Genomic DNA, 12,673 nt, shown 5'->3' with positions numbered 1-12,673 from the left:
TAGTAATTTTAAATACAAAGGATGCTATTTCAAAGCAGAACAGGTAAAAGTTTCATTTTGAAGATAATCAAAACAATTCTTTCTATATTCCTTTTAGCAGGTGACACTTTCATAAAAAAAATACAAAAAAGACATTTTATTTTCAACCTAAGCTATTCAATGTCTTGAATAATATTGATCCCTTCATAACTCACATTTTGGTCAGATTTATTGTCTTGGATCCCCCCTCCTCCCCGTTTCTGCAGGTGACTTGAATATGACAAAAATTGAATACGACATGGAGGTGGGATGAACGTGGCTTGGAAGAGAACTGGCTTACCTGATAATGCAGTTTGGTCAATAATAGGGGAAGAAAATATATACTTCTATGGGATAAATCATCTCCAGTCAGGCAGTTAAAAAATGGGTGACTCAGACTGTCTTGGCTCTTCCCCCAGCATGGAGGTTGTCTGATCCTGCAGAAAGTGTTTGAGGGCACCTTCGTCACTGTACAAGTTTGTCATTCACATTCCCTTCAATGCTGCTTTAGGTTTACAGTACAATTACTACTAGATGAGAGTGTCTGTGAATATGTATAGCCCAATTTTCCATAGTTCTAATTAACCGTAATGAAAGTAGTGAGGTTCTCACTGTTCCTGAATATTGCCACCGTTTAATTGCAGGCAAAAATCTCTGCACATTTGCCAGTCCACAGTGCCAAGCTTCCTTTTTGCCAGAGGTTTGCACAGTTTGCACTGGTCTTCAAGATGGTTTAGGCAGTTGTCTCTTTGTAACAGTGAAGAATATTACCCTGGTATAAAGTTGCAGGACTGAGGATGATGTTGTAATTTAAGAGAACAAAAAAAATGCGGGAGGGGAAAGATGAGGAGACTGTTAAAATTGTTATGGGACTTGAAAATCCTGCGCATGTGTTTGACATGCTGTTTCTCTGAAAGGCTCAAATATATAAATGGAGCACATCCTTCAGAAAATTTATTGCTTTCACCTGCTACTTGAAATCAGTAGTCATGACTGTTGTATGCCGTGGCTTGTAAGAAAGGCATCAGCTAGGTGGGCACTGTGAAACTTTACTCACTTTGTATTCAAGATGGGCTTCTCACCCGCTAGTGTACTGTCACAGCAGGGGAAAAAGGGTTCATCTTGGCTTAGTTTTAGGCTCTTTCTCTAAACAAATGGGCCTTTAAGACCTGTGGGTTTCGGGCTGCCACAGACCGATGAATGCTGTAAATATTAATAATATACTGTTACGCTGAAATCCCAGGCAAAGCCCAACAAAAATGTGAATATGGAAAGTAAAAATTCTGTTTGGTACCAAAAAGTTTAAGAAATGGGCAAGTCTTGCATGATTTCTGTAGCTGCAGAAACTCTAGGAGGGAACAGAATACACTGAATTTGACTGGGTTTCAGGATAATTTTCCTTTTTTAATTTTTTTTTTTTTTACGTTGCTTCACTTTGTGCCCGACATTTCCATAACAGCCCTATAAAACAGCAGGGTACAGAAGGACTAATTTGGAGCACATTTTAGGCAAAAAGTATTTGAAACAATTTTCCTAAAGGTACTCTGGTCAGACACGTCTTCTTTTTTATGAATGACTATGACTCTTTCTCATCATAGCCAACTATATTTGACATTTTGGGGACTGTGATTTAGATCATTTCTTCCTTGTGGTTTTGCTGATTTAAGGCTGTGATAAACCCTGTACATGTCTTCTCACTGAGAATTGTGATGTTTCCTATGGCATTTCTTGAAAAATGTTTTCATTCTAGTTCTCCTATGAAATAAGCCCAAAGCAGAGTCCTGATATAAATTATTATGGAAAACGTAATAGCGTTATCAGACACGTACCAGGCTATGTTTTCTTCCCTAATCACTGGTTTTGTAGCCCAATTATATCCTTCATCCCTCGGGTCCTGAACTGCTTTCAAAGAACAGGTGAGGAGCTTTTTTTGATGTGAGGGAGTTTCAAAACCTCAAATTCACTGGAGGACTGGATGTGTTAAAGCACAGCAGATGCCATCCACTTCAGCTAGATCTCTAGCCAGTAGCTAGTGACTTGCACCTTCCCTATTCTGCAGATCCAGCTTGGTCCCAACCTCAACTTCACTAGAGGTGAGGGCCCTTTTTCTGGTGCCTTACACCTATTCAAATTAGAGGAACGGACCCCATGTTTTCTGTAGCTTGTGACACTGGATCCAGCAATGGACTGGATTCCCATCCCTGGGCTTTTGGATCTCCTGTCATGAAGCTAAGACCTGCAAGACAGGGAAGTCCCTCTATACTTGGAACGCACTTTCCAATTTTGCAGCCTTGAATCTGTCAGTCTTGAGGGCCTTGAGGAGGCGCATTTCTGTAAGGTCCACAGGAGGGACTCTGCAAATTGTGAGATTCCCAGTCAGTCAGAATAGAGCTCTGGGCCTCTGGAGAAAACAAGCATTGGATAGCATCCTGAGGGATGTGGTTTATTTCTGTATTCTGACTTTGTGAGGGTCGTTTTTGTGTTCCATTTGTACCTAAACTGGACTGACACCAGATCTGAAACACTGCTCAACCTTGCAAACTAAAATACAAAATTTCGCTCAGTTCCCTTACTTGCTTCATTACTGTTATTGCCCTGGTGAGTCCTTTGAGCCACTAGTGGAAAAGGCCTTAGCGGGATCGTCTCTGCTGATGAGCCTTTTTGGTCTCTGTTTCCAGCATACATGCATAAGGCTTTTACTGATCCTAATTACAGAATCACAGAATGGTTGGGGTTGGAAAGGACCTTTGGAGATCATCTAGTCCAACTCCCTGATAAAGCAGGTTCGCCAAGAACAGGTTGCACAGGAATGCGTCCAGGTGGGTTTTTCTTTCTCCAGAGAAGCAGACTCCACAGCCTCTCTGGGCAGCCTGTTCCAGGGCTTGTCACCCTCAAATTAAAGAAGTTTCCCCTCATATTCAGGTGGAACTGCCTGTGCTGCAGTTTGTGCCCATTGTGCCTTGTCCTGTCACTGGGAACCACTGAAAAGAACCTGGCCCCATCCTCTTGACACTCACCCTTCAGATATTTATATGCATTGATAAGATCCCCTCTCGGTCTTCTCCAGGCTAAACAGGCCCAGCTCTCTCAGCCTTCCCTCATCAGAGAGATGCTCCAGTCCCCTCATCATCTTCATAGCCCTCCCTGCTGGACCCTCTCCAGCAGTTCCCAGTCTCTCTTGAACTGGGGAGCCGCACTGGACGCAGCACTCCAGATGTGACCTCACGAGGGCAGAGTAGACGGGGAAAGTCACCTCCCTTGACCTGCTGGCCACACTTGTCATAATGCACCCCAGGATCCCGTTGGCCTTCTTGGCCACCAGGGCACACTGCTGGCTCATGGTCAACTTGCTGTCCACCAGGACTCCCAGGTCCTTCTCTGCAGAGCTGCTTTCGAGCAGGTCAGGCCCCAGCCTGTACTGGTGCATGGGGTTGTTCCTCCCTAGGTGAGAGCCTTACACTTACCTTTGTTGGACTTCATTAGGTTCCCCCCTACCCAACTCTCCAGCCTGTCCAGGTCTCACTGAGTGGCAGCGCAGCCTTCTGGTGTACCAGCCGCTCCTCCTAGTTTTGTATCATCAACAGCCTCGCTGAGGGTACTCTCGGTCCCTTCATCCAGGTTGTTGATGAGTAAGTTGGACAGGACTGGACCCAGTACTGACCCCTGGGGAACACCGCTGGCTATGGGCCTCCAGATGGACTCTACACCATCGATCACAACCCACGCTGTGATCATGTAATGAATGAGAAATGAGCCATTTGCTATACTGAGTTACTAACTACTTCACTTCCCAAAGGCTTTCTTATTACTAATCATTAGAAACTGCTGCAATTGGACCTGCAGAATGCCAGATATCTGGAAAATGTAACAATGAAAGTTGTCCCAAGGGGTAAGACTGAACTGGCCATATAGACTCTGGTGGGGTCCTGCCACAGTGCTGTAGGTGTATGTGTGATTGCAGTAATGAGCTGACATAGTTTTCACATGACTTCTGACATGTGAAAGAAGAAGTAGTAAAAAGAAACAAAGTTAATTTGACTCCAGTGAATTTAGAAGCAAAACTACAGCTTTCATTCAATGTTGTAAGGCCAAATTGTTGTAATGGCATTGGTCTTCTTTGGAGTTACTCCAGGTTCACACTGACAGGAGAATTTTGCCCTGGGGCAGAGTTTTCTCTGGAGGAAGAGTAAATATTGTCATAGCTGTTTGTAATTGAAAGCACTAGGAGAAGACATTCATGAGACTGTCTTCAGCTGTAGCAACAAAGATCTGTGGTTACTACAGATGGATGTCAATCACTGTAAGTGTGGGATCCATGACTGCTTAGTCTCAGGGCATTGGCAGATGGCATAGTAGTGCTCTTCTGCTGTTATCAGCAAAGCTAGCTGCTAACTTCAGCAAGCACAAGAGGACCCTAACAGACTGCCCTTCTTCCAAATATATCTGTAAGGATAAGGGCAGTGATTCTTTTACTGTCTTTTCAATTGGACAGAGACTTGGAAAATGAGGCTGGCAAGCATCTGTGCTGTTAAAGGTTGATTCCTTGCAGGTTTGCAAAGAGGGATGCTTCTTAGCTCTAGTTTTTTTTTATGACTGGGAAATGGGCTCGGCCTGCTCTGTTAGCTGAAGACACAGTACAACTGATTAATGCCTGGTTTCCTACTTGATTTATCATAATGTTGATATCCAGGCTGCTGTTCTGCAGAGCAGATATAGGGGCCCTGATGTTCTTGAGCAGCTGGGATTGCATCCGGTAGGGAGAGTTCACTTAGAGGTGAAGGATTCATACCAATTCATACACTGAGGTTCATCTTGTTTTTTATTCTGTAGTGTCATGTTGCTAGAGGAGATTGCCTGAAGGCTTAAGCTCCTTATATCAATTTGATACCTCTGACTAGATTCTCCATTGTCTGTATGGGTGGGGTTTTTGAAATTAATCTAAAAATTATGCTTGTGAAGAGGGAGAGATATCTAAGGCAGACTTTAACAACAGTTTTGACTTGACCATTGGACGCACGTAGAAAGCCTGAAGGTCTTATATTATTATATTATTATTTATATTATATTTATATAATATAAATATGTACTTCTTATTATATTATATTGACTATGCTTTCACTATGGCACTGCACAGTCAATGGTTGCTAATGATCATTAGCATTTCCATTCTGTTAGTAAAGTAAAGCTATTCAGTTTGAAGGTAAGTTTCATTATTGACTGGAATGCTTCTAAAATATCAGGGCAAAAATGACCGAGATGTGTCTGTGTGCAATCTGTCAAGCTGTTGTGTTTTCAAATGATTTTCAACTCTATCATAGATAGCATCATATAGAAGAAAAAAAATTATTTATGGTGTTACCCTTCCCGTTTGTGAACTGAGCTGGCTACTGATATACACAGGGATGTCATTTGAAAAGATCAGCATCTGCATGGATAGCTGATCTTTGAATACCAGCCCTCAGAAAAAGATGTATCAGGGTCTTGTTCCCTGTCACCCACCATGGAATGAACATAGCAGATTCCTTCATTAAGGTGCTTTTGTATCACCAGTTACTTTTGCCCTTATGACAGGTTTGTTTGATGTTTTGGAACTTTTTGTGGTTGGCTTAATTTTTTAGCATTTGAAGGATGTTCTTTTTAAGGTGTTTGGGTTCCTTGCAAACAGACTATATGGATTAGGTTAGGTATATATTAGTATGCTACTTCTTTCCATGAGTAATAAAATTGTTGGAGTATAAAAAGTCATGTGTCCTTCCTGAGAAAAAGCAGCAACTAGCATGTAAATGAAAAGACCAAGCTCAATGCCATCACGATCCCTAGTAGAAATGTGAGATTTACCAACCTGCATTTGTCTAACAATGTTTGTTACTATTATTTTTCTAGGGTGCAAGTGCTTACATTCTAAACTATTTTCTATACATTATGTGGGCTCTATGTTTTGCTTTCCTGGCAGTCTCCCTGGTCAGAGTGTTTGCTCCCTATGCCTGTGGCTCTGGAATCCCAGAGGTGAGTTTCCCTTTGTGGGTGAATATCCAAATACCAAACAAACCAAATAAATGATAATTTGTTGTCTTTTCCCACTCCTGAACTGTACTACGTGATAGCATAGGAACGAGGAGCTTGTCTTTCCATCTCATTTGCTTCATTCCTTTGTATACTTGCCTTTATGGTGTCCATCCAAATTTTACATAGTAGAAAATGTTCAAATGGCATTGTGACAGGTTAATGTACATACTGCTTCAATGCCAGAGCTTGAATTAAAAATTAACGGCTCCCAGTCATTACTTCATGGACTCCAACTTTTTGTGGCTGAGACACATACCTACTAGAAGATTATATAGAATTTTCCTTGGATGAAATTACTTTGTTCAGTTACGGAATCAGTCTTTTTCTACACTAGGCTTTAAACAAAACCAAAATAAAATTAAGAGGGAGGGCTACAAAGCCAAGGTTTCCTAAGCTACTGAAGATATGAGAAGCCCATCATTTGGGATACCTGAAAAGTGCCTGGTGTTCATCTTCTGCAAATTGTGTCCTTGTACACAATATCATGCTGGTGTGAGAGCATTATGGCAGCCAAGATATCTACTTGGTTTTCAATGTTTTACATTTTCAGCATCAGTCTATGTTTAAGCTGTTACAATAAGGAACTCTGTAATTCAAACAGCATAGCTACTCAAAATTTTTGAAATCAGGGCAGCCTTTTGTTAAAAGTGCTGTAGAACCATTGGGATTATTACTTAGGAATCTGGCAGACAGAATCAACAGCCCAAATGTTAGAAATCTTGGCATACTTTTTTTTCTTCATCTCTAGTTGAAGCGTCCAAATGTTTCATAGCCAATTACAAAAAAAACCCTCACCCCCCCACAAATAATTTGAAATATTTAAATAATTTCCATGTTTCAAAGTAGTCACATTTGTGTTACATGTTTGATATGTCTGTAAGTGTTTTTAAAGTTTTGATAGTTACCTGTAAATCTAATATCCAAGTGGTAAACACCTCATGAGGTGATGCTCAGCTCCAGCCCATTTCCCAAATCTCACCCTGAAACCCATGTGTAATGCATGTGCATTGTGTCTATTCTAGCCACTCACATGCAAAGTTAAGAGGAAAAGTGTTAAAGTAAGATCTCTTGGACTTTCTCATTTCATAATACTTGCATGCTTTTATGGCATGGCCATTCCAAACATTTATAACTTTTTTTTTCCTTGTTTCAACTGGGGAAAGTCTGTGGTTGTTTATTTGCTTTTTTTCTGCTTCGTTAAAGTTGAGTCTAGTTTAACTCTGATCCTGTAAGCCAAGGAGATATGTAAGAGTTTCATATTTCTATTGATCTCTGTGAGAGTCCTTGCTGATGCAGGGGACCACCCATCACAACAGTAAAAGTGTGGTCTTCTTAACCCCTGCTCATATATATCCCTGTGGGAAAGTCACCCTACCTGTGGTTTCTTTCTTTCCATCACTGTCTCTTTTCAAGCAGTCTGCAATTTTTTTTAACTCCATCTGTGAGTTCAGAGTAGAAAAGGTCTCTTCAGCTCTTCAACACGTTCTTCCTGCTTTCCAGATAAAAACCATCTTGAGCGGGTTCATTATTAGGGGCTACCTGGGCAAGTGGACACTTTTAATCAAAACAGTCACCTTGGTTCTGGTGGTATCTTCAGGCCTCAGCCTCGGGAAAGAGGGGCCATTAGTCCATGTGGCCTGTTGCTGCGGGAACTTCTTCAGCAGCCTTTTCTCAAAGTACAGCAAGAATGAAGGGAAGAGAAGAGAGGTGAGGTTGGATCACTTAATTTCTAATTTCCCTGTCTGAATGCTCAGTGTTTCCAAGGACTCATGCCTCGTACATAAATGTTTGCTTTGTAGGTGCTTTCGGCTGCAGCTGCTGCAGGAGTTTCTGTTGCCTTTGGGGCTCCGATTGGAGGTGTGCTTTTCAGTCTTGAAGAGGTGAGACCTGGCAGTTTGCTTGCTTTAATAAATATATTTTCATCTGATACCTTTTTTTCTATGATTCCTCTTTATTTTTCAAATATTTATATGCTTGTTTTTCTTCTAAAGCAAAAATAACCTTTGATTTCTAGTAAAAACAAATACCCAGATATTTTAGCTTAATTTGAGTAGGAGAACAGCACTGGCAAATAAATGAATTTTTTCAAATTGGAAATGTGTCCCTGTGCTAAGGCTTCTCCAGCTTTCAGAGTGCTGCCACATGGGCAGAGCTGTTGAGCACCCACCTTACCATCTCTACCCAGCAATTTTGGCTTTACATTTATCAGTTTTTAACTGATTGCTACTTCCTATCTGAAATCTGAAAATGTCTTTTCTAATACTTTTGTCAACATGTTCTGGCTGTGGTAAGGACTAGTGCTCCCAGTAAAGTGAGACATAGAGTCACAGGTGAAACACACGGTGATGGCAATTAAAGCAAATTCCCTCTGTCACACTCAGTGAAATGTTTATAGTCTCTGCTTGGTTTTAGGTCAGCTACTACTTTCCTCTGAAAACCCTCTGGAGGTCATTTTTTGCTGCTCTTGTGGCTGCCTTCACACTGAGGTCCATCAATCCTTTTGGAAACAGCCGACTGGTGCTGTTCTACGTGGAGTACCACACCCCCTGGTACATGGCCGAGCTCTTCCCCTTCATCCTGCTCGGTGTCTTCGGTGGCCTCTGGGGGACCCTTTTTATCCGATGCAACATCGCTTGGTGCAGGAGACGAAAAACCACCAGACTTGGGAAATACCCAGTCCTGGAGGTCATAGTGATAACGGCTATCACCGCCATCATCGCCTACCCTAACCCCTACACCCGGAGGAGCACCAGCGAGCTGATCTCAGAGCTCTTCAATGACTGTGGTGCCCTGGAGTCCTCACAGCTCTGCGACTATGTCAATGACCCAAACATGACTCGGCCGGTGGATGACATTCCCGACAGACCTGCTGGCCCTGGAGTCTACACGGCCATGTGGCAACTCGCCTTGGCTTTGGTGTTTAAAATTGTCATCACAATATTCACTTTCGGCATGAAGGTAAATCAGGGACAGGCGCAGAAGCTGTCACGAGCACAAGGCACAGATGAGTTGCTGTCAGCAGCTATGGTTCATCTGGCAGGGTTTGTGTGCTTCTGACCTACACTCACCCATGTGGGCATCATTGAGATGCCTGCCACTTCACCTGCCTGCCAGCACCTTGCTCTGCTGGCCCCTGTTGCAGGAGAGGGATGCTCTTTCACCTCTAGTTATCTGTGATTTCACTGAGTGAAAAAGAATTTTGGGTGGGAATTTAAATCCACTTTTGCCAATAAGCAAATTCAAGATGATTCCCACTGCAGCTGTCTTTCAGCTCTCTCAGGGATATGGGCTATTTACATTGTTGTTTGTGTTGTTGAATTAATACCTTAATGTGCCTCAAGGTAGCTATGCTCAGGGAAGTAATAGCTTCACATTTACTGATTTGCACGGTTAAAAACTCACAAAAATATAAGTTGCTGAAAAGTTCTGTTTTTGAATCTTTTGAAGCACCATTTTAAGGAAAAAAGAGGGAATGAGAGAGGACTGATAGGTGCATGATTTGATTATTCTGGATTTGCAACTTTTTCATTCCCGTCCTCCTCCTCTCCATAAATGAGTGGTGAAAGGTCCAACAACAATTTATCCAAGCTTTCCATATATACAAAGATGTTTGTGGTGAGTTCTATATATCTGTGATTGCTAGAGCCCATATAAAGCACATATCTGTCTGTCTACATCTCAAATTATCGGAGCATTTAGTTCTAGATCTGATTGGAGCAGATGATGATACGTTTTTTTTTTTGTTATACCATATTTTATGTTTTATACCACACTCAAAGCTAAAGCATCTCATCTTCCCCTTAAACACTGCTCTTGAGCTGAGGATCCATCTTTTATAAGGCCTTGTACCCAAAATACAGTAGGAAGTTGTTGGAGTTTTGTTTTCTTTTCTTTTTTCTCCATCTGATGACAAGACCTATTGAATGGTAGAAGGTCCGTCAGGACCAGTGACTAAGTCCTGCTGATTTCCTGAGCAGGGAGAACAAGTGGGAGTTTAAGAGCAATTAGATGTTGCAGGTGTAATATTTCTGGAAGAGGACTTTAAATGAGATGGCCTTCACTGCAGAAACGGATTTATGGCTGGCAGCCAGTTGTTAGGCTTGTTCATTTGTTTAAAAACTTCTGAGTTTGGTTCTTTATTTGATATGTGGTTCTTTATTTACTCTATATGTTTAAAATTTGTTAGAAGTAATTGACAGTTTCAACCATTCTGTGAAAGAACAGACAAAACAGCTTTACCCACCAATTCCAGAAAACTCAATCCAACTGTATCAGCAAAATCATATGGTGGGGGAGACAGCACTTGCTGTTGTCAGCCCTAACACCTCCAGGCCATGCTGAGGCTGCTAGTTTAGTTCTCTAGAAGCTCAAGGTGTATTTTCAGAATTAAAAAGATATTACAACGCTTCTCTAAAAACAACAAAAACTCCAAGCAAGCCCATGCCACACATCTGAGTTGTCTTCCCCACCAGGAAATTTTTCTCAACTTGCAAGTGCACTTGACATCTAAAAGGAAATGCACTTAGCCAAGGCAAAGTGAATTTTAATTTTCTGGTGGTTTTTTTTTTAATTATTTTCAATTTAATACTGTTTTTTAAGGACTTGTGACTTGTTTGTATAGCAGATAACAAGATAACGATTCATAGAGCTTCCTGGAAAATATATAGCAAACTGAGATGGACAAATAGCTGCCTCTGAGCAGTCAGCCTCCTTTCTCTGAATTTTTATTTTGCATTTGACATTTAATTTAAAATCTGGCCTGATTTATCCTGAAAGAGTAGCAATAAAACTATAAAGTACTGCATGTGATAGAGGGTGAAATCAAGATGTCATTTTCAGTGAAGCGTATTCTCAGGCCCATGATGGAACCATCAGCAGCTCCTGAATTCCTGCTGAGAAAGCAATAAAGGCAAAACCAGGAACATCTTGACTTTAAAAGCAGACAAGTATTCAGAAACAACATTTATCTATCAAATTCAGTGTGATGCAGCAGGTAGGTTTCAAAATTACTTAAAAACCCCACATTAACATTTTATAAAGCTGTTAATACACAGGTAGCCACACAAACTCAGTCACTGCAGAAACCTGTCTCACACCATGGGGAACACAACTGTAGGCTGCCATAAGGCTGTGGCCTTCTGAGCTAGCATCTAATAAGGAAACTGGGTTCTCTTGCTGCCAATAATAGATTGTTTGATGACTAATTTCATTATTAGTAATTTTTTGTCAAGGTGTTCATGTATCTATGTTTTATTCCAGATCCCTTCAGGCCTTTTCATTCCCAGCATGGCTGTTGGAGCCATGGCTGGCAGGATGGTTGGGATTGGAGTAGAGCAGCTGGCGTATCACCATCATGACTGGATCATCTTCAGGAACTGGTGCAGGCCTGGTGCAGACTGTGTCACACCGGGTCTTTATGCTATGGTGGGAGCAGCAGCTTGTTTGGGTACAGTACCTGCTGATCATTGGTTTGTGCATGAATAACAGCGATGTTTGGGAGCTACAAACTGGTTATGAGGGCTTTGTGTCTGTGTTAGATGCTATACTAGAATTTCTGGATGTAATAGGAATTGAAATCCAGATGTGGTGGGCTGAATCATGGGCAACTTCCTCTAATGGTCTCTCCAGTGATCTGGATCAGACAGTCAACAGCGAGGCTTGCAGTCACCAACTGTAATCTTGTAATCCGTGTAATCTGTTGAAAAGCACATAGAAGGAAAGAAAGAATTAAGGTTAGGCTACAGCTTTCCAGGGAGGAGTCTTTTTGCTTGTTTTTTTCCTTTTCAATGTAATGAATCCACTGTAGCTGGACTAAAGCTACTTCCTTGTTAAGACTGTGGTCTCTCTCTATGCAGGGAATAAACTTCCCAGTTCTGGTCGAATTTTACGCTATACAGAGGTGAAAATTCTGGGTTTTATTTTTGCTGTGTGTCACACTGTGATCAACTGGGCTGTATTTTGGTTTTCATTTTGACCCTAGGCCAATATCTGATTCCATTCAATCAGCAGGATTTATTTGACATAACAGGAATGATCTGTTAACTATTAAAGCAAGGTCATTGAATGATACCTCACACATCAAATTTCTAGTCATAGATGCAACAGGAATGTTACAAGCATACCGTCTGAACACATTTTTGCCCGACCATATCTTCCACCTTCTATACTTGTATAGAAGTTCTACTTCCTTTTGTTGTTGTTGCTGATACTATCATTAGATGATGAAATAATCGTGGGGAGGTAAACACATGATTAATGTAATTGCATAGATTTGCAATGAAAGATGTACTCAGGGAAAAGCTGGAAAATTTCAGTTTTGGAGTCTCATGTTGGAAAAGCAGGATCATTTGTGCGATCAGTTATAGAGGAAGGAAGGGTGGGATTTGCTTGTCTAAATTTAAAGTCTGTGATGTAGACCTCAACATCTGAGCTAGCTGCGATGACACCCTTCACAGTCAAAACAGAAAAATGAGGTACTGGAAAGATCAGTTTTGTCTGGCAGTAGACATCTAAAACCAGGCAAATGAGCAGATGAATTTGGCCTCAGAAGTGCCTCTTTTTCTCTAGAGATTATAAAAGCAATCTGGAT

General features: G+C 41.4%; 1 protein-coding gene across 5 annotated transcripts in view; it reads left to right on the top strand.

Moving 5' to 3' along the window:
• CLCN4 (chloride voltage-gated channel 4) overlaps nt 1-12,673 on the top strand; it is a 45,188-nt gene that overhangs the window by 19,174 nt on the left and 13,341 nt on the right. For all 5 annotated transcript variants that reach the window (XM_005434514.4, XM_027798656.2, XM_027798659.2 and 2 more), the window contains 5 exons: nt 5,902-6,024; nt 7,585-7,791; nt 7,884-7,964; nt 8,497-9,042; nt 11,344-11,530. In XM_005434514.4, coding sequence (XP_005434571.1) covers nt 5,902-6,024; nt 7,585-7,791; nt 7,884-7,964; nt 8,497-9,042; nt 11,344-11,530 — 1,144 coding nt within the window. The remainder of the gene's footprint in view (nt 1-5,901; nt 6,025-7,584; nt 7,792-7,883; nt 7,965-8,496; nt 9,043-11,343; nt 11,531-12,673) is intronic.

Source organism: Falco cherrug, chromosome 2 (genome assembly GCF_023634085.1).
Source record: "Falco cherrug isolate bFalChe1 chromosome 2, bFalChe1.pri, whole genome shotgun sequence".
In the NCBI taxonomy this organism is placed as follows: domain Eukaryota; kingdom Metazoa; phylum Chordata; class Aves; order Falconiformes; family Falconidae; genus Falco; species Falco cherrug.
Note: the sequence above shows the minus strand (reverse complement) of the source record. Positions and strands in the feature narration are given on the sequence as shown.